The sequence below is a fragment of the Eublepharis macularius genome, chromosome 5 (assembly GCF_028583425.1).
Source record: "Eublepharis macularius isolate TG4126 chromosome 5, MPM_Emac_v1.0, whole genome shotgun sequence".
Lineage (NCBI taxonomy): Eukaryota > Metazoa > Chordata > Lepidosauria > Squamata > Eublepharidae > Eublepharis > Eublepharis macularius.
This window is the reverse complement of record NC_072794.1, coordinates 12,854,234-12,876,471: the sequence shown is the minus strand read 5'-3', so window position 1 is coordinate 12,876,471 and position 22,238 is coordinate 12,854,234. Positions and strand designations below refer to the sequence as shown.

Here is a 22,238-nt window from a genome sequence, read left to right as displayed (position 1 = left end):
TAGGGCTGAGATATGCATAGGGGTTGGTATACTGGCTGAAGATGTCACAAGGACCTCAACACAATTCTAACCATTACTCGTGTCTTTGGGCTGTTCATTTTTTTAAAAAATGTGTCTTCCAAAGACTTCCTTGGCCATTTTGCAGATTGTAAACTTAATTTCATGTGATCAACTGTTTTAAGATCAGATATAAATAAAATGCTTTCATCAGTTGACAAACCAATTTTCACTACATTTGCATGCCAGCAGGCAGCCTTCCCCCCCTCTGCTTTACAGTTACAGAAAAGAAATTTAATTAGTTCTGGTAAACTGCCCTTTTATTTGAAAGACAAAGTGAAGATTTTCATTTCACATGGTTAATACAGCAACTTTCATACAAAAGTGTACAGCTTGATGTCTGTTGTTAGTCTGTGGTATTTCCGCACCCCCACCAACCTTGGACTGCGCTGTCTAAAGATGCAAACTCTATATTGAGGGAGAACTATAGTTTTAAAAAGAGTACGGGGGAGGTGGTGTTAATTTGGTCTCCTTAAGCAGGAGGCCTCTGGCCCGAAAATGTACTGGATTAACAGAGGAGATAACCAAGCATACACAAAAATATGAAGAAATTTGAATCCTGCATTTTCACTTAGGCAAATTCATTTTTCTGCCTCTTGGGAATCTCTACATGGTCAGAGCCAGGGCTTTTTTTCAGTGGGAAAGCGGTGGAACGGAGTTCCGGCACCTCTTAAAAATGGTCACATGACCAGTGGCCATGCCCCCTGATCTCTTAAAAATGGTCACATGACCAGTGGCCATGCCCCCTGATCTCCAGACAGAGGCGAGTTTAGATTGCCCTCCTCGCCAATCTAAGCTCCCCTCTGTCTGGAGATCAGGGGGCGGGGCCACCAGCCATGTGACCATTTTCACCAAGGGCGATTTAAACTTTAAAAAACTCCCCCCTTGTTCCAGCCGACCCAAAGTGAAGTCATTGAGCAGTCTTGAGTTCCACCACTGGGTTCTACCTCCTCTTTTCCCAGGAAAAAAAGCCCTGGTCAGAGCTATATCCCCAGTTTCTATTAGTTTTGTACCAGTGATGGCTTTCTTCAAAGACTCCTAAGAATTGTAGTTTGGTGGTGACGGTGTGGAGACTTTCCTTTAAAGATCTCTGGTCCCCTTTATAGCACTGGACTTCCCTAGGAGAAGGGAGTGATTAATAAACCAGCTGTAGGTGTAGATATGCCTAGAATGCCCTTGCCCATAGTTAAACATTTACAACATTGTTTTATGAAGGTGGTTGATAATACCTGTTGACTTCTCTTTTGTAGCCTTGACTGTGCTTGTGTGTTGCAGAGCCCACCTTCGTTCACATGGATCTCGTACCAGACAGCAGCACAAGTACAGACAGAATTTATGTGTTCTTCACTGAAACTGCCATTGAATTTGAGTACTATGACAAGATTCTGGTCTCACGAATTGCCCAGATCTGCACAGTGCGTATTTGGATGCCTGGTGGTATGTCTACATGTGGGACTGGATGAACCATGATGCAATTTTTAAAAACGGCCCAGGATCTAAACTGGCAAAGTGAATACAAGCTAACCTTTCCCCACCATTGCTGAATCCTGGGGTCTCTAAACTCAGAAAGATGTTAGTGTCTCAATGTTTGAAGGATCTCTGTGTGTACAAAATTTAAAGCTAATGCAATTTAGCAGTTGACTGGGTGAAAATCTCTTCTCAGTCAAATTAGGTAACCTTTCTCTCACAACTCCCTGTCTGTAAAACAGAGAAAACAGTGCTGTGCTATCATACAGGCCTGTTGTTGAGTTTGTAGCCAGTTTTCTTTGTGTGCTTCTCAGTTAGGCTTAGGCATAGATATCAGGGCACTCCCCTCCCATTGTTCACCCCATTTTGAGACCTGTTGCCCAGGTGATCTTTTGTTCACCTCCACCCACATCCTGTGGTTCTTCTGGATTTACCATACCTACATGAACACAGTGCATTGATGGGTGATATTTATTCATTCATTCAATTTATAGTCAAGAAGCAGGCTCAGGGCAGGTTACAACAGCATCGAATAATACACAAAATATATAAAATACATGAAAACAGCAATCTACAGTACAAAATACCAATTAAATACAGCCAGTATTCCTTCCAAATGCAGAGTGATCTTGGTGGAAAGCGTGTATTGAAAAAAAGATGGACTTCATTTTTAAAGTCCACCCTTATCTGTTCTGTCCCTGAATTGGATTTCCAGTTCAACATCATTCAAGATGCCTTCGTGCTCAAAGCTGCCGACGGACGTGAGACCATCTTTTATGGGATTTTTACCCAGCAGTGGTAAGACGTTTCTTTTAAAAAAATCTTTTCCAACTGCATGCAAAAGTGTCTTCTCTGCACAAGGCAGAACCGTTACAGTTAGCAGTGTGGTGTGAAATAACAATGAGGAGCTTGGTGGTGCTCTGTCTCCGTCCTGCAAAAATGAAAGGAAGAATCCACAAGGGCTTTTTGAACCTCCCAAAGAACTAGAAATATCTGACAGGAGGAGGAAGAATGCCTAGATAGAAGTGTTATGTAACGGGGGCCCCTTTGTGTTGCTTGGCCCGTGCTGAGCTGGGAAACGTGCTCCTGCCCTCTGACTTCCAGTGGCGATACTACTCTGAATTATCCTTCAAGTTATACTCTTTGCCTGGTTCCACACAGAGGTTTTTCTCCACCTTCGCTTCCAAACTGGAGCACTTTTGGGGGGTGGGGTAGCTTCCGCAGGACATCATTCTGTAATCAGCCCATTTCCAGGTTTTCCCCTATCCTTAATACACTCTTTCCTTAACTTGCTTTGTTCCAGTATTTTTGGGTTAGAATGGTACACGTTTCCTGCAAAATTCACTTCCGTACTCATGCCATTTTCCCCTCTGTGCCACCAGAGGGCTTTTTGAGGCCTTTAAAAACAGGATGGTGCAGCAGGGAGCGCAGGGAAGAAATAAGCGTGTATTCTGGGCAGCATATGGAGACGCTCCTAGAGATGCTGGAAAGCAGACAAGAAAGAAACCAGAGAGTACAGGAAGGCTTGGAAAACACCCTGAACCATTTTGGCCGATGAAAAAGCTGGCATACGTGGCACAGCCCTGTGGGTGTGCATAAATGTGACAATGGCATCCTGCATAGCCATTACTGCCCACAGTTTTCATTGTGGGTATAGGAGGCATCATTTGAGAGAATTAATTTAATTTAATTTATTGCGTTTCTGAGCCTGCCTTCCCCACAAGCAGGCTCAGGGCAGGTACTAACATTAATAATATTACAATGACATAAAATACAATATAAAATCAATAATAGAGTACAAGATATAAAATTAAAACCAAATCCAAGCGGCAACGTGTGATGTTAATACACCTCATCAGGAATTCATTGGGTAGAGAGGGCAGGTTACAGATGTCTCAGCTCAACACTGGACCAATGCCACAGTAGAAAGGCTGACTAAGTAGCTCACCCAAACCTCAACCACTACCATAGGCCCGGCGGAACATCTCCATCTTACAGGCCTGGCAGAACTGTAAGAAGTCCCGCAGGGCCCTAGTCTCGACGGAGAGGGAGTTAGTTCCACTAGGCTGGTGCCAGGGCCGAAAAGGCTCTGGCCCTGGTCGAGGCTAGGCGAACGTCCTTGGGGCCAGGGACCACCAGAAGATGTTGGCCGGCCGACAGATGGTATGTCGGATTGTGAACACTGTTACCACTGCTACGAGAGGGAGCTACTCCATCAGGCATATCCAGTATGCCCCGAAGTGCCCCAAAATACACTTCGCCACGTTCTGAGCCCTGCTGAGTCAGCCAAAGAAGTCCTTTTGTCATGTCTACCAGAGGGCTTCTTCATAAACTAATATTGCATTGGGCCACAGCTGCTGACAGAACTTGGACAATACCAATGGTGATGGTGGGTTGGGTTCCTGGACACACAAACTCCAGCATCCATAGCCACACAGAGGGCAGAGTTCTTGAAGACAGAGGTGTTGTGTTGGTGGTGGGTCTGCCTGGCCTCCACATCAGGGAAGTGGCCAGCGGGGTCTGTTGTTTCCTGGAGCAGCAAAATTGCTTTCTGCTGATACGGTCCTCTGTGTCTGGTTGCTGCTCTGATGTATGTCCAATTCAGAGCTCCAAAATGCAGTGTGGGAATTCCAGGCATCCCTGGATCTGTACACAGGAAGGGAAAGAGAAATCAGGCTGAAAATACAGCAGAAACGGGCACCGGAGACATCCCTGCAGACACCACTTGTGGCATGTGTTGTCTTCAATGGAAAGAGAGGATGGAAGAAAAAAGGGGAAACATGCCAGCCCTCTAGTGTCCTAGAAGTGCTGTGAATGAAACAGGTCAAATGAAGCAGCCATCTTATGCTGTAGTGGGAAGGGCGGGGGGGGGGGGGATGCACAGAGTCCATGCCTCTATTTACAGACTTTATAGGGGTTGCTAAAGAAAAAGGGGGGAAAAACTTCACTATATCAGGCAGGCATGCGAGAAAGATTCCCTGGTATCTTAGGAATGCTGCAAATTTGATTGATTGATCGTTTATAGTCCACCTTTCTCACTGAGACTCAAGGCAGATTACACACTATGAGTTAGCAGACTCAATTTCAAGAGAGTTTCAATAAACCAATGTGACAGGATATATAAAGACAAATTTGCAAGATTTAAAACCGTCAGAAATCCAATACAGAGTGGAAGAAATGCTGAAACAGAGCATAAGCAATTCTGAGATGGACATATTAAACAACATAGAACTATCCAGTAGGATCGTATTTAAAGTAAAAGATACATAGCACATAGTAGTAACATCTGTGGTCACTGTGTCTTTACTGACGCATCTCTTTGAGACCACTTCCTTACAGTACAGCCCTAGAGCCCTCCTACCTGAGTAAAAAGCCCTCTTGAATAATTCAGTTTTGCATCATTTGCAGAAAGTCAGGAGAGGGGGAACTTTCTTGACCTCTTCAGGTAGGCCATTCCATAAGGCGTGTGCCACCACAGAGAATGCATGTGTACAGGGAAATGAAATGGGTTATACAGAGCGGACATCTTGGAGCACTGTAGCAGGTAAAATTAGTCTAAAATTGAGGGAGAAAAGGATTGTGTGTTTAGGGGGGGGGAATTCCAGAAGCCTGCAAAAAGGGGGTGGGTGGGTATACTTTGCCAACCTCCTCAAAGCACATTGACTTGAGCAGCAGGTTGGACTCTGTACGTAACATACTTCTACAACTGTCTCCACTACTGTGGATCAGGAAATCCTGAACTTCCGGCTCACAACACAGAAGCATTCTGCCAACATAAGGCCACAGTGATCCTCTTTTCCGTAGCTATAGGCTCCCCCATGACCATACACAGCCTGAGAACTTCCACAATGTCCAAGAGTATGCCACAGCTCATGCGGAAGTCCTCAGTCCATCTTTCATCATCCCTGATATCCAGGACAAAGTTCTCCCGCCAGTCCAGGTAACGGGGAATCTGCTGCAACGAGGGCATATCTGTGGGCCCTCTGATCATGTCCAGGACCTCGTGTTCTCACATGTGGGAAGACAGAACACATTCCTGAGATCTGACTGCAGAAGCAGAAAATAAAGCTGCAGGCTGCACAGTAGGGCATAGAACAATGTCCAGCAATAGGCAGTAGAAAATGTGGGGGGGGGGGCATCTTGGCTTGGCTTGGCTGCTGTTCTTTGATTACATGCACTATGTACACTGGCTTTCATACCAGTGCTTTAAAGGTCTGCTGTGTTGCAGTCCACCTTTGAAAGTATTCCAAGATGGGTGATTCTATATGGAATAAGACTGCTATTATGTTATAGTACTATATTGTGCTTACGCAATGAGGAGGAAAAAGGGGGGGTTTCACTGCACAACCCATTCAAACTCCACAATGCAGTGATTTCTTTGCATACCAGGCAAAAGAAATGGGGACACTATTAGTATAGCCCAGGGGTCTCCAACCTTTCAGAGACTGCAGGCACATTTGTAATTCTGACACAGTGTGGTGGGCAGAACCACAAAAGGGCTGCTACAGTTTACCTTCAATTACACAGTGAAGATCTTTGTGCTGTGAAAGCAGCATTTGCCACAGAAAAATTTTAAAAAATCTGCACAGCCAATCAAGTCTCCAATGGCCAAGCAGAAGCCGTGCTTAACAAAAGCCCCTCCTGGCCCCACCCACTTTCTAAAAACACTTGGTGGGCGCCAGGAAAGGTGTTGGCAGGTGCAATGGTGCCCATGGACACCACATTGGGGACCTCTGTAATTGCTCATGCTATGGCAGCCACACTCTAGAGAACCCGACTTCCTGTTTGGGATCCATGGAGGTCTAACGCAGCTCCACTTGCGGAGCTGACCGGACTGCCGTTTTAACCGGCCGGCGGGGTGAAAATAGCCCGCGGCCGACTGCTCTCAGGCGGGGAGCAGGCAAAGAACGCTCAAGACCCTAGGGTGAGCTAGATCTCGGACGAGGGGGGGCTCTACACAACGAGTCTCCCCCCGATCCTTGAGGTCCCACCTTGCGACGGGTCGGCTATAATCTCTGCGGCAGTTTTGGGGCCAATTCGGCTGGCATAAGACCTACATACCCAAGCATCGATTGGGGGAAGAAGCTGAGAGGAGAACTTAAAATCGAAACAGCGATTACAACCCGAGAAAAGTGAAGAGAAGGTAAAGATCATTATCTTCTGAGACGGGACAGATTGATAAAAACAGAGAGGAAAAAAAGTAGATTTTTAAACTGCAACAGACTAGTGAAAAGGAGGGGAAGACTCGGCAGGAATCGAATTTAAAAAGAGACTAAGTTTAAAGAAGTTATTAAAGAAATGGGACTATTGTTTTGAATACCTGTGGCTTTGGAGCTGTGAGAAAAAGACACCATCGCGAGATCTGCTGTGGGAAGACGGGAGACAGGAAGTGCGTAATAACAATAGAGTGGCTGGAGAGAAGCGGCCCTTGCTGGAGGGCAGGAAGTAGGGAATCGCCATTTTTGAAAGGGGAAGGGTCGCGGCTTCAGCGGAAGAGGAAGTAGGCCATCTTGGATTACAAAATCATAGAGAAACCATAGAGAAAAGACGCCCGACATTTTGGACTCTTTAAAATTTAATTTCTATAAGAAGACCGGGACATTTAAAATAGAAAAACGTTAAATTTTACGCCACGGAGTTAAGGAAGAGAGCGGATTCGTGGGAGCGAGCTAAAGCAAGCCCCACGATGTCAAAAAAAGAGTGGCAATCGGCAATAGAAAACCTGGATAAAAACCTGGACAAAAAACTTTTAGATATGATTAAAGAACTTAAGGACACGAAATTGGAGCTGATAAAAGAGGTTAAAGAGGTTACACAGACAGTAAAATCGGAGCTGTCAGAAGTGAAAAAAGGTATGGAAACAATACGAAGTGAATTACAAGGAACGCAGCAGAGAGTTAAAACAGTAGAAGACGCGATGGAGAATTTAGCAGACACGCAACAAACAGAGATGAGATTGGTGAAGGGGAGAATGTCAGTTGCAGAAACTAAACATATGGAGAAGCAGCTACGTTTTCGTGGCTTGCCAGAAGTGGAAGGAAAGTCAGCGCAAGAACAGATGACTGAGGTGTTGGCTGAGTACCTGGGGAAGGAGGAGGAGGAAGTTGTGGCTATCCTAGATGTGGCATACCGTGTGAATTCGAGAATAGCAACCCAGAGGAAACTACCAAGAGATGTGATTGTGCAGTTTACAACACGAAATATGAAAGAGAGGATTGTGACAAAACAGTTTCAAGATCCATTGGAGATTGATGGCAAGACGATTATTATAATGAAGGAACTGCCCAGATCAGTGTTACTGGACCGGAAAAAATATAAAGTGCTAATTCAGATTTTGAAGGACATGAAAATCAGGTACAGATGGGAGTTACCGGAAGGAGTGTCCTTTGAGTTTGGAGGGGCCAAAAAACGCATCAGATCTGAGCGAGAGATGGAGCGATTTATTAAGGACAATGAAAAAGACTTACCAACAAGATCATGAGTATGGAGTGTAAAGTATTATCTTGGAATGTAAATGGACTAAACTCACCGAATAAGAGGAAAAATACTTTTCACTGGCTACTAAAACAAAAATGTGACATTGTTTGTTTGCAAGAGACCCATATCAGAAAGCAGGATGTAAAATATTTAAAATCTGGAAAATTGGGCAAAGAATATGTAGCGGCCTCCAACAAGAAAAAAAGAGGAGTGGTGTTGTACATAAAAGAGGAGCTACAGCCAAAATTTGTTATGAGAGATGTGGAAGCTAGATTTGTAGCAGTGGAATGTATTTGGAATTTAAAGAGAGTGTTGGTAGTCGGACTTTATGCACCTAACGGTGCAAAAGAAAGCTTCTTTGAGGATTTAAGGAAGCATTTAGACGATTTTGTATACGACCAGATAATTCTTGCTGGAGACTTCAATGGAGTGACAGACTTGGAACTAGACAAAAAGACTACAACGGCACAAAAGAAAAGAGGACTATTACCAAAGCTTTTTTTTGAGTTGATTCAACAAGAGACTCTTGAAGATGTATGGAGGAGAGAATATCCTAAAAGCAGACAGTTTACTTTTTATTCTGCAAGGCATTCTACATTATCAAGAATTGATATGATCTGGGCCTCAAAAGACTTAGCATTATGGACTAAGGAGGTAGAAATAATGCCTATGGTAGGCTCAGATCACAACCCAATTATGTGGAAATTTGGAAAAAAGAGAAAAAGGAAAGCATGGAGAATAAATGAGGACTTGTTACAGGAAAGAGAGAACATGGAAATACTGAGAAGAGAGACAAAGTTTTTTATACAATACAACGTGAATAAAGAAGTACCAACCAATAAAGTTTGGGATGCTTACAAGGCGGTTGTAAGGGGCATACTAATGGACTTAAATGGTAGAGCAAGAAAGAAGAAAGAGGAGAAAAGACAAGAGATTGAGGAGAAAATAAAAGCCAAAGAAATACAGCTAAAAAAGAGACCAGGGAAAAAGAAGGTATACCAGGAAATTAAAATACTTCAAGAACAGCTAACAGCAATGAGCAATAAAGAATTGGAGTGGAATCTCAAAAGACTGAATCAAAAAGCGTTTGAGGGTGCTAATAAACCTGGGAAGTACCTGGCATGGCAATTGAAGAAGAAAAGGGAAAAGAAGATAATAAATAAAATTTGCGAAGATAACAAAACGTATTTGGAGCAGGCTACCATTAGTAGAGCCTTTTATAAATTTTACGCTAAGCTGTATAATAAAAAAGAAGTAAACAAAGAATCAATAGCGTCATATTTGGAGAAAACCAAACTTCCAGAAATCTCGGAAGCTTGGAGAAATAAGTTGAATAGTGAAGTAACTGACGAGGAAATAAGTAAGGCAATACAATCTGCAAATCTAGGAAAGGCGCCAGGGCCAGATGGACTTACGGCTAAATTCTATAAGACAATGGCTAATGAACTGGCACCATTCCTAAAAGAGGTGATGAATGGGGTTTTAAGGGATCAAAGGACTCCAGAAACTTGGAGTGAAGCGAATATATCATTGATCCCAAAAGAGGGCCAAGACCTGACTAATGTGAAAAATTATAGACCTATATCGCTACTCAACAATGACTATAAAATTTTTGCGAAGATATTGGCGGAGAGATTGAAGGGGTGGCTCTCGGAAGTCATAGAGGAGGAACAAGCAGGCTTTTTGCCAGACAGACAAATAAGAGACAACTTAAGGACAGTGATCAATGCTATTGAATATTATGACAAGCGTTGTGACAAAGAGGTTGGTTTCTTCTTTGTTGACGCTGAAAAAGCGTTTGACAATTTAAACTGGGACTTTATGTTTGCCACTATGGAAAAGCTACAATTGGGAGAAAGATTCATCAGAGCAATTAAGGAAATTTATAGAGACCAGACTGCAGCAATTGTGGTGAATGATGAATTGACCAAGAAATTGACGATAAGTAAAGGAACAAGACAAGGTTGCCCGTTATCTCCATTGTTGTTCATTTTAGTATTGGAGATTCTGATGATACAAATACGTCAAGATGATGAAATTCGTGGAATAAAAATAAAGGACTATTCATACAAGGTCAGAGCATTTGCGGATGACATAATGTTAATTGTAGAGGACCCATTGGAGAACATGCCAAGAGTGATAGATAAGATCAAGGAGTTTGGAGACTTGGCAGGTTTCTTCATTAACAAAAAGAAGTCAAAGATATTATGCAAAAATATGACTAAGCAGAAACAACAATTGTTAATGGAAACAACGGATTGTGAAGTAACAAGTAAAGTGAAATATTTGGGAGTCGAATTAACTGCAAAGAACATAGATCTATTCAAAAACAATTATGAAAAACTATGGACTCAGATAGAGAGAGACTTGATTAAATGGAATAGATTGAATTTGTCATGGTTGGGCAGGATTGCAGCAGTTAAGATGAATGTGTTACCAAGAGTAATGTTTTTGCTACAGACAATACCAATCATCAGAGACTCCAAACAATTTGAAAAATGGCAGAGGAAAATATCAGATTTTGTTTGGGCAGGCAAGAAGCCTCGAGTGAAAGTGAAAGTTTTACAAGATGCAAAGGAAAGAGGCGGAATGCAACTGCCCAATCTGAGACTTTATCATGATGCAATCTGCCTAGTTTGGTTGAAAGAATGGATGACATTAAAGAACAAGAAACTATTAGCCCTAGAGGGATATAAAAAAATATTTGGATGGCACGCATATTTATGGCATGACAAAGTAAAGGTCAACTCGATGTTCCTGCATCACTTTGTTCGGAGAAGTTTATACATAATCTGGAAGAAGTACAGAATTTATCTACAAGAAGGAACCCCTTTGTGGGTGGTTCCATATGAGGTGATAGACCCGAGAGCTGTTGATAATGAACAACAATGTTTAACGTATAAAGAAATAACTAAAACTGAAGCATCCAAACTTAGAATAAAGACACAAGAGGAACTATCACCTAACTACGATTGGTTCCAGTATAGACAGATCAGAGATTTATATAATTCGGACTCTGTAAAGGGAGGTATACGAATAGAGAATTCGGAACTAGAGCAGACCCTTCTTAAAGAAGATAAGAAAAGAATATCCAAGGTATACCAAGTACTGTTGAAGTGGTATACCGAGGATGAGATAGTTAAAACACAAATGGTGAAATGGGCTATAAACTTTAATAAAGAAATAACAATGGAGGCATGGGAATACTTGTGGAAAACTACAATGAAGACAACGACATGTATTAATATCAAAGAGAACATTTATAAAATGATCTATCGTTGGTACATGACACCAAAGAAGATTGCGCTAGGGAATTTGAATACTTCTAATAAATGCTGGAAATGTAAGAAGCATGAGGGCTCCCTCTATCATATGTGGTGGTCGTGTGAGGTAGCCAGGCAGTACTGGGGTGAAATAATAAGAGAAATGAGTGAAATTTTACAATTTCAAATTAATAAGAACCCAGAACTCCTGCTACTGAACTTGGGAACGGAGGGAATTCCAGCCCAACACAGGACGTTGATATTTTATATGACAGCAGCAGCTAGACTTTTGTATGCGCAAAAATGGAAAGTACAAGAAGTGCCAACTATTGAAGATTGGACTTACAAATTGCTGTATATGGCTGAAATGGACAAGATGACAAGAAAATTGAGAGATCTGGACTCAGGGCAGTTCAACACAGACTGGGAGAAGCTGAAACAATACCTGGAGAAGAAATGGGAGGTGGGAGGAAAACTGTGGCAGTTTGAGAACTACTGAAGTATTGAAGTAGAGGGGGGAGACTTTACCGGGGGGAGAAGAGATAAATGTGAATTAATAAGCAGTCAGATTAATAGATTGACATATATATAGATATATATAGGTTAACAAACAGAACATAGAGAAAATAATTAATTATAAGGACTAAATATAAGGAGCGATTAACTAACAATATTTTCTTTTTTTTCTGACAAGTTTTGTACCAAACTGAATGTCTGAAGATATAGATGGGTCAAATTGATTGACTACGTGAGGAGAGATATATAGAACTATTATAAAAAGATAGAATGAGTAATATATATAGAGAATAAGTCAAATTGTTTGATATAAACGAATGTATGATCTATATGGTTTATGATATATAGAAATACCTGAAATTGAAAAATTGGGATAAATTGTTTAAGATGGAAACAAAGGCTTACAGTTTGGGCATATAATGTTAAAAATAGTTAAGGATGTACTGCTTAGAATAATGGAGAATATATATTTGTTTTAGATAGAGGAAGCTAATAAAAGTAAGGGAAAGGGGACAAAGGGTTGGAAAGCTGTTGGAAGTCAACAAAAAGGGGGGGGGAAGGGAGGGGGTTAGAGATGAAAAAATTGGGGAAAATTGAATGTAAATGTGGAAATAATGGATTCTAACCCAATAAAAATTTTTCAAAAAAAAAAAACACTCTAGAGAACCCACAGAGAGTCACTGCAGGCCACATGTGGAAGGGAAAATCTAGGGGAAAGATGAAGCAAGTGAGCAGAAAGCTTGCATATGTGGAAGCTCCATCAATGCTCCTATACCTCTGTTAATGGCAATGGGAACAGCACAGAGAATCCTTACTTTATGGAGGCAGCCTTACGAGTCTTTATTTTTTGTCTGTCCTTGGTTTTTATTCTAGCTGTGTCATAAAAACTGGGTCATAAAAGTGGGTGTCTCGAGATTAGCACCTGAGAAACAGCGAATGCATAATGTATTCTCTGTGGCCAAGTTTCTTTCTCTAATGGAGTTTTCTGAAAAACAATTTCTGAACTGGGTGAGGCTATGAAGTCTCTTCAACCAGGTCAGGCCATTCTTGTTTCCTCTCACTGGTAGTTTCTCTCCGGGGTCTTTCCAAACCCATGAGTTCCTTTAACTGGAGAGTGAAACTAGGAGCTTGTGAGTCTCGAGCAGAGGCAAGTTACCATCTCTGACCCCAAAAGGTAGTTTCGGATGGGTAGCCATGTTAGTTCGTAGCAGAACAGCGAGATTTGGGTCCAGTAGCAGCTTAAAGACCGACTAGATTTCCAGGTTTACGAGCTTTCGACAAAGAGAGCCAAATCTTAACCCCAGAAAGCAAACTTATGTAATAATTAACAGTGTGCTGTGAGAAGAAGAAGAATAGCTCTCTCAGCCCCACCAACCTCACAGGGTGATTATTGTTGGGGTAATAATAGCATACTTTGTAAACCTCTCTGAGTGGGCATTAAGTTGTCCTGAAGGGCAGTATATAAATCGAATATTATTATTATATTGTGGGATTAGCAAATTTATATTAGTCAAGACTATGGATTAATCATATAGCCATAATATTAAGCTAGCAAGAAGCATAAGATGGATTCTTTATGTTTTAAAGGAACTGGTCTCTGCTCTTTGGCCACCCCCCCCCTTCTCCCTGGCTGTACATGGAAAGAGAGAATGTCTAGCCTTGGGTAGATAACTGGACATCCCTGAGGGCATCTGAAAAGGGCAAAGCCAGAAACAAAGGGAGAATTATAAGTTCCACCCCCTCCCCTTTGGAGAAGAGAGTTTGTGTAGAAAAGTAACCAGTTGTGGAATGAAGGAAGATGCCACTATGGAGACCAGGATAGGATGGCAAATGATGTTGTCGCGAGACTGAAAGGTGGACAACAGTCCAATCTAAAGGTGTAAAAGAGATCAGGTGCCTTATTTTGAATGTGACTTTCGTTTCTCCAAAATGATGTCACAAGCCCTTAAAAGTAACATGTGCTCCTTCGTTCGGGGGTACATTCTGAGCTCATCTTGAAGCCTGTACCTTATATTTGCAAATATACTTTTTTGTCACAACAGCCCTTATCTGTCTCATCTCTTTTGCTCAGCGAATTGGAGGGGCAAAGGGGAAGCACTTTTGTGCAACAATATTATTATTATTATGAAATAATGACATCTATGAGCACAAAATACCCACATGCAGAGAACGCTGCTTGCTGTATCTCTGTATGATGCACTGTCCCAGCCTTGGTCCCTTCCAAGCAGCCTCTATTGGATGGGCAGGTAATTCTTCTGCAGCTCTGCATGGTGTGTGAGAGGATACTTTGACTAGTGCAGAGATGCAAATGGAATTTCCTTGTCTGTTGTACATCTAAATTAACATCTCTCTCCTTTCTCCATTAAAGGGGGAAGCTGGACATTTCAGCAGTTTGCGCCTTCAGCATGGAGTCCATTCAAGACATCTTTCTGAAAGGAAGCTACAAAGGCCCTCTCTCCATGGAGCACTCCCATGTGAAATGGGTGCTATACAGGGGAGAGGTGCCCAGCCCTCGCCCTGGTGCTGTAAGGCTTCTTCAGCCCATTGGACAGCCACATGGGGTGGGAAGGCGGGGGAATGTTTCCTCCCTTTATTGAATGTTGCTGCAGAAGAAGCCACTTGCATTCCCAACCTTGAGGAGAGAGAGTATCCATGGTTTCAAGTGACTACATTCATGTTTAGGCAGACTTTTGCATCTGGAAAAAAAAACCCTTCAACTATTTATGCTATTAGCAGCTACAGGCATAAGCATATTTATTTGAAGCTTTATGTGGAAAGTCTGAAACATTTGATCCAGAGGAGTTAGCCGTGTTAGTCTGTAGTAGCAAAATCAAAAAGAGTCCAGTAGCACCTTTAAGACTAACCAATTTTATTATAGCATAAGCTTTCGAGAATCAAGTTCTCTTCGTCAGATGCCTGATCAGGCATCTGCCGAAGAGAACTTGATTCTCGAAAGCTTATGCTATAATAAAATTGGTTAGTCTTAAAGGTGCTACTGGACTCTTTTTGATTTTGAAACATTTGAGTCTTCCTAGTTGGTGGGGGGGGGGGGGCGTGCAACGAAAGAGGGAGGAGGGGAAACATGATAAAGACTTGTAAAGCCAACTGGGAATGGACAAAACGAACAGAATTTCATGATAATAAAGCTCAATGAAACTGACAGGAAGTAGATTTAGGAGAGACCTGAGAAATCAGTTCCCATACAGAGTGTAATTAACTTGCAGAACTTGTCGCAAAATTAGCGGAGGAGGCATTAAAATGAGAATTTGTACAGATTTAGAGAAGCCCATCAATAGCCAGTTTCTACAAGAGTTCAGGCTAGAGATCGGGAGTCCCAGAAATTCAGGGAAGAAAAGCCTTTATTTTTCTAGGGATTTTTTTCCCCCTAATTTTTCTGATGGAAAATTTCAAACTTCTGAGGAGTGCTGGGGGGGGGGGTGGGGGGGGTGGAAGCCATTATGAATGATTTTCTCCTTTGGAATAAGTACTTTTTAAGTCAATGTTTTAATCCCTCAGTGAGTAGAATGAAATATTTTATCTCAAACGATCTAAAGCATTAAATAATGGTAATTCCTGAATATATTTTAAGCGTATATGTATTGTCTTAAATGTGACTAGTTTTCCCCATAGTTAATATGCTATAATGTTTATGATGATAACGCACCGTTGATTAGCTCAGTGTTTTCAGCATTATAAAGTTTGAAGTCAATGTGGTGTATTACTTAGACTAGGGTCTTGGAGACCCAGATTCGAATCCCTACCCTCCCATGGAAACTTACTGGGTGCCATGGGCTAATCACACAGGCTCGTGACGGTAAAATGGAGGAGAGGAGAATGGTGTAAGCTGGTTGCTGCCCCATAGAAAAGGAAGGCAGAGTCTAAGTGAAGTGATGAATAAAATAAAATCCAAATAATAGTGCTATCCAATGTATTGTCGAAGGCTTTCATGGCCGGAGAACGATGGTTGTTGTGGGTTTTCCGGGCTGTATTGCCGTGGTCTTGCCATTGTAGTTCCTGACGTTTCGCAGTGTGGAAAAGATGTTGGCAGGTCGTTTATATCTACTCAGGAGGGGTGGGGTTGAGCTGAGTCATCCTGTAAGAGTTTCCCAGGGTGTGGAATGCTAATGGCGGGAGGCTTCACTGTATCCTGAGGAGGTTCTTTTGCATATGGATTGGTACTTGATGTGCTAATCTTCTCTACAGGGCTATTGTCGGGTTAGGGTATACCCTGCAGCTGTGGACAAGTTTACATTGGGACCACAAAGCGTAGCATCCAGACAAGAATAAAAGAACATGAAAGACACTGCAGACTTGGACAACCTGAAAAATCAGCAGTGGCTGAACATAGCCTAACTCAAACAGGGCACAGTATCTTATTCCAGGACACCAAAATACTGGACAACACTTCCAACTACTTTGTCAGACTGCACAGGGAAGCCATTGAAATTCACAAGCATAAGCAAAACTTCAACAGGAAAGAAGAAACCTTAAGAATGAACAGAGCATGGTTTCCAGTTCTGAAAAACACCAGGCTAACAAAACACTCTATACCCGACAATAGCCCTGCAGAGAAGATTAGCATATCAAGCACCAATCCATATGCAAAAGAACCTCCTCAGGATACAGCGAAGCCTCCCTCCATTAGCATTCCACACCCTGGGAAACTCTTACAGGATGACTCAGCTCAACCCCACCCCTCCTGAGTAGATACAAATGACCTGCCAACATCTTTTCCACACTGTGACACTGAGAGATCTCTGTCTTTTGGTGCTACCCCTCTGAAGATGCCAGCCACAGCTGCTGGCGAAACGTCAGGAACTACAATGCCAAGACCACGGCAATACAGCCCCGAAAACCCACAACAACCAATAGTGCTATCCCTTTCATGACTGTGGATGCTTGCACATGGAGCTCCTGATCTCTCCCCTCACCCCCACCTGCAAATTGCAGCAGTTTTTATTTTGGGTTTTACACAAAATTGTCATACTTCCAATGACCTTTCAGGTTTATCCGGTTTCTGCTACAAGTTCTCCTAAATCTGCTTTGGTATGAGCTTTCCTAAAAGATCATGCCAAAAGAGGGTTTGGGGAAAGTGCAGGTGGGGAGGTGCAGATTTCCACACCTCCCCAGCCACATCCAGTATCATTTCCCCTCCTGCCTGCTATTCCCTCCCTGCCTCCAGCGGGCTAATGTCTTGACTCCTGTCTAACCCTCTGTTAAAACGATCAGAGCTAGTAGCCATCATCACTTCAAAAGACAAGCTGGTCGCACCAGACTTACCCTAGAGTTTACAAATGGCAACGCGCATTAAGTTTTCACCTTCTCTTCCATACCTCCTCCCTTTTTGAATGTACTAACAAGCTAGCTCTCAATAAAAGGAATATTGGAATTGTGCTTGCTGTCTATTGTTTTCTAGTGCATTGATGTTTCTGCCCGTAACCAGGGATACAACTCTTCTCTTGACTTGCCGGATAGAGTCCTACAGTTTGCCAGAAACCACCCCTTGCTGGACGATGCTGTGACTCCAATTGACTATGGGCTAGTGTTGCTGAGAAGAGGCACAAAATACACACGACTCGTGGTAGACCGAGCTTTCAGCTTAGATAACTCAACATACGACATCCTTTTTCTAGGGACAGGCAAGTGGGTTGTAATATAATTTCTTTAATACATCTCATTCTATTCTATTCTCACAACAACCCTGTGGGGTAGGTTAGGTTGAGAAAGAATGACCAGCATGAGGTCCCACTAGTGAGCTTCTTGAAACCCACTACCTAAAGTATATTTCTGCCATTCTCTGCACTTCAGTTTTTCTCTCCACTTTCCTATTCCTGTATCTGCCTTCTTCCTTTTCTCAAGCTTCTTTATAGTGGTTAAGTGGTTGGGTTGTGAAACAGCACTCTGCTGGTTCAACTCCCACTATCACCATGAGCTCAGCAGGTGGCCTTGGGTCAGCCACTTCTCTCCGCCCAGCTCCCCAGCTGTATTGTGGGGATAAAATACACTGAATTTGTTCACCATATGGGGAGGGGCACCAGTGGTATATAAACAGTTATTATTGTTACTAAGCAAGATAATAATAAAAAGAGGGTGCGACTTAGTCACAGATCAAGATCCAAATGCTCTAGAACAGGCAAAGAGGTCAATCCTCCTATGCACATGAGGTCAAAACTGACCCCCCAAATGGATAAAAATACATAAAATGTTCTTCCTTAGCCTGTGCCATTTCATACACCATTTATTCTTCTCTAATAAGTGTGGATTGTTCTGCTTTGTCTTTGCCCTACCCCTTGTGTGTGTTTATTTTTAACCTGAGGCAATTGAAGTGACTGTAGGGATATAAAACATTGTATGTCCAAAGCATTGGGGGTCTAAATTTTGACACAACAACAATAACCTTCAATTTATATACAAAAGTGTGTCCTCACAACAATCCCCCTGTGAGGTGGGTGGGGCTGAGAGAACCCTGAAAGGGCTGTGACTGACTCAAGGTCATCCAGCTGGCATCCCAGTGGAGGAGTGAGGAATCAAACTCAGCTCTCCAGATTAGAGGCCTGCCGCTCTTAACCACTATACCAAACTGGCTTTATGTTGATGCTGCAGTAAGGTGTCCATTCAGGGATCATTTCATAGAAAAAGAGCTGGAGGAACTCATTAGCATAACTCATTAGCATATGCCACGCCTCTTGTCATCGCCAGAAGTGTGTCATTAGTATAACAGATTTGCGTATGCCACACCCCCTGACATCACCTATTCTGGCTGTTTTGGACCCAATCCTGGCCATTCAGGGCCGAAATAGGGCCCAAAATGGCAAAAAAGGGCTGAAAATGGGCCCAAAAAGGTCAGGAATGGGTCGCTGATGAGCGGGACAGTGATCCACCACCCGCCAGAGGCCCAATCCAGGCCGTTTCAGCCCCAATCCAGGCCGAAACGGGTCCAAAATGGCTGAGAGTCAGGTGGATGGGGACACCTGACATGTGACTTCTTTGGGGAACTGCCAGAACTGCGTTCCTGTGCGTTCCCCCTCAAAATGAGCCCTGCGTCCATCTATTAAACACTATGCTGGTCAATGTCAAATAAATCTTTTTTCAACACCAGAATTTTAAGCCAAACACCTTGGACGGCAGTGCTCTATTCGAAATAAGCCCTATACCCTATTATTGGGATTTAAAAATGTATTTTGTTTTATGCAGATAGGGGCTACTTGCATAAAGCTCTCAGTTGCCATGGGGAGATGTTCATCATAGAAGAGATACAGCTGTTTCCAACTCCAGAGCCTGTGCAGACCCTGAAGCTGGCTCCCAAAAAGGTATGGCATCTACCTCAGCCTGTTAAGCACAAATCCCTTCTGCTCTTTCTCTCCCTCATGCATTTCCCATTTTGGCTCTCCTGTATGTCTCGGTTTGTACATTTTTCCCCATGCGACATAACTGCTTGGCATTGTGCTTCTAGGGCCTGTTGTATGCAGGGTCTGCCTCCCGGCTGGTGCAGCTCCCTGTTGCGACCTGCTCCTGGTATGAATGCTGCTTTGATTGCGTCTTGGCAAGGGATCCTTACTGTGCATGGTCCCTGCCTCTCCACAGCTGTGTCCGGGTGGCCGACCAACCTTGGAGTTCTCAGTAAGTCATGTAATCTCACTGAAGTGCAGACAATAATAGCGTTTATAGAGTCTTTTCGAGTGTTTGATACATGCCTTATCATGACAACAACTCTGTAAAGTAAATTCCAGAGTGGTAATCATGTTAGACTGCTGCAGATTTTATCATTCTGTGACAGCCACTTTGACATTTCCTTCTGGATCAAAAAGCAAGGGAGAAATCTACTACATTAGTGAATAAGAGCTGTAGCATAATAGCCAATGAAGTGTAGGGTTAGAGTACTGGACTGTGACTCAGGTTTGGATCTCTATGGCCATCAAAGCTTGCTAAGGGACCCTGGGCCGCTCACACGTTCTCAGCCTAACCTACCTTGCAGGGTTCTTGTGAGGATAAAATTGAGGTGAGTTGAGTGATGTAAACTGCTTTGGGTCCTCATTGGGGAGAAAGGCAGAGGTATAAATGAAGCAAATAAAAATGGTGAAATAGGAAAATAATATAAAGTTTTGTGAAGTAGAACCCACTTCATCAGAGTCATGAAGTGTTACATTCTGTTGGTAGAGAGATTTAGCCCCAAGGCTACAAGCAGACTAAAAGACAGGGTCAGGGAATGGTTGCTGTTATCGTTTCCATTTGAGGACGAACGTGGTTTCCCTGTTGCTGCTGCAGTTGCCAGTATAGCACAGCAGTAGTGAAGTTTCCACACAGCAGGTTTCCCTGCAATTTCCCTGCCCCTCCCTGGGACCATTCCCTGGAACCACCGAGACTTTCAATTTTTAAAAAAATCAGAGCTAGAATATTGTTATATCAATATAACATTATAACAGTAGGTCTAACAGGTTCTATGAAATATCAACTTTCATTTTTAAAAAGTCTCTGAACTCTTCCATTATGGAGCTAAGCCTTTACCCTTATATATCCTCAATGGAAGGGACTAGAGACTTTCTTTTTTTAAAAAAAATGGAAAGGTGGGAATCCAGAGAATCTGTTAACACTCTTTGTTATAATGTTTATATCAATACAATTATATTCAGTTTCCTTTTTTTAAAAAAAGACCAATCCCGTAATGGGGGTGGGTGGGAGAAATGACTGTTACGGGGACAGTGTCAGGGAAAATGGCTGCCATGTGGCAGGAAAATGCAAGCTTTCCCACCCACATGATAGCCATTTAGGCTTTGTTGTGATCTTTCACAAAGCTTCACAGCAAAGCAGATTTGAAAAAGATTAGAGAAAAGCCGGGAAAACCTCTGGAGGTATACAATACAAGTAAATGATGGTGCTATGGGGAAGCAGGAAAAAAACCTGCTTCCGAACAACATTAATCCCAGAACCTACAACCTATGTGGAAATGGCCTGTCTGGTAGAAGATCACTGTTGTTCCCTATAGGCTGCCCATTTTGATGGGCAAACATGTGCCCTCAGCCTCTGCCCCCCCATCACTGCTCAGCAGGGCAGTGGTGGAAAAATGGGGTGGGGGAAAATGGCATCCAGCAACACTGCAACATCACTTCTGGTTGCATTATTGGAAGTGACATTGCCAGTCTGAGGGCACTCTAGGATTCCCCAAGAACTGTGTGGTTTTCACTATAGAGTTTTGGGAGAATCCTAGAGTGTCCTGAGACACAGTGACATCACTGTCAGTTATGTAGTTGGAAGTGACACTGCTGGATGCCTAGTCTCAACAACACCCCGCTCTTCGTTCTCTCTGTCTATTGCATTTTTATTTCGCCCTTCCTCCAAGGACGTCAAGGCAGTTTTTGTAGTTCTCCCCTCCTCCCTTTTCTCCTGTGAGGTGGGTTTGACTGAAAGAGACACAGCAGAGAGAAGAGCTCAAGGCCACCCAGTGAGCTTCAGGACTGACAGGGATTTCAACCTGACAGTCTGACTCCTATACCACCTGGGCTCCTTAGTTCCTTTCCCTTACGACTGCTGGCATTTTCATTCTTCCAAGGCAGAAAAGGAAGAGCTAAGTGGAGCAGCCTCGCCTCAGCCGCTCTTTCAGCTCACCTTTCGAATGTGAGCAGACTTCCCCACATTCTCTACGCAGTAACCCGGTAGTCTGCATTTGCCTTGCTGTCACACCTCACATGGGTGAATCCCAGCCCAGTTTCCTTTTTCAGAGGAGACTCCAGAGGCTGGGGCTGGAGGCTCTCGCTTCCAAAATGTGCACTCTGCCACTGAGCTTTTCTAGGCCTCCTCCCCAGTGTCAGAGAAATGCTTCAGGTGAGGCCCGAACACCCACTGCTTTAGAAGTTTCATATGCCAATCACGCTGCTGGAGAACATGGCATGCCGTCTCTCTCTTTGCAGGAGAGCCCTTGTTTGCTTTGAGCCCTCCATTATCATTCTGTAAAGTTCAAGGCTGACAAAGAAAGCTTTCAGATACAGTGTTGTGCAACTTTGAATGCTTTGAGTGCCTCTGTTAAGTATTTATTTGGATCCATCTTTTCCTTTCCCGAGGGATTTGATTCAGAGTGTCAGCAACGGTGATGCCACTCAGTGTCCTAAAGAGGGTAGGAAAATGTTTTGCTTTTCTATTGCTGTGTGTGCGTGTTTGTGTGTGCATGTGTGCTGTGAGCAATGCCTAAGTTTGGTCAAGTTGTCTGAATCACACTAAAAGCAATGTAAGAATTGCAATCCTACCGTGAGTACAGCTTGGATTCAAGATTAAGGTGTTTGGCACATTGGGAAAAGTTTGTGTAGCTGCTGCAGCTGCCACTGCCGATACGGCACAGTGGCAACTGGCCTTCCACACGGGAGGTTTTCTGAGGGCTGCTGGGCTGGAGCCATCAACTTGTAGGAGAAATCGGGGTGAGGGGGCCTAGCGCACTGGCACTGTATCGGCCTCTGTGGATGCTCTAGC

General features: G+C 43.1%; 1 protein-coding gene across 1 annotated transcript in view; it reads left to right on the top strand.

Moving 5' to 3' along the window:
- The window catches only part of LOC129329930 (semaphorin-4D-like), a 45,473-nt gene that overhangs the window by 11,561 nt on the left and 11,674 nt on the right, over positions 1-22,238 (top strand). Inside the window, exons 7-13 of the mRNA XM_054979684.1 lie at positions 1,333-1,472; positions 2,147-2,322; positions 14,149-14,305; positions 17,197-17,419; positions 18,975-19,090; positions 19,234-19,400; positions 21,836-21,888. Of these exons, the coding sequence (XP_054835659.1) occupies positions 1,333-1,472; positions 2,147-2,322; positions 14,149-14,305; positions 17,197-17,419; positions 18,975-19,090; positions 19,234-19,400; positions 21,836-21,888 (1,032 nt within the window). The remainder of the gene's footprint in view (positions 1-1,332; positions 1,473-2,146; positions 2,323-14,148; positions 14,306-17,196; positions 17,420-18,974; positions 19,091-19,233; positions 19,401-21,835; positions 21,889-22,238) is intronic.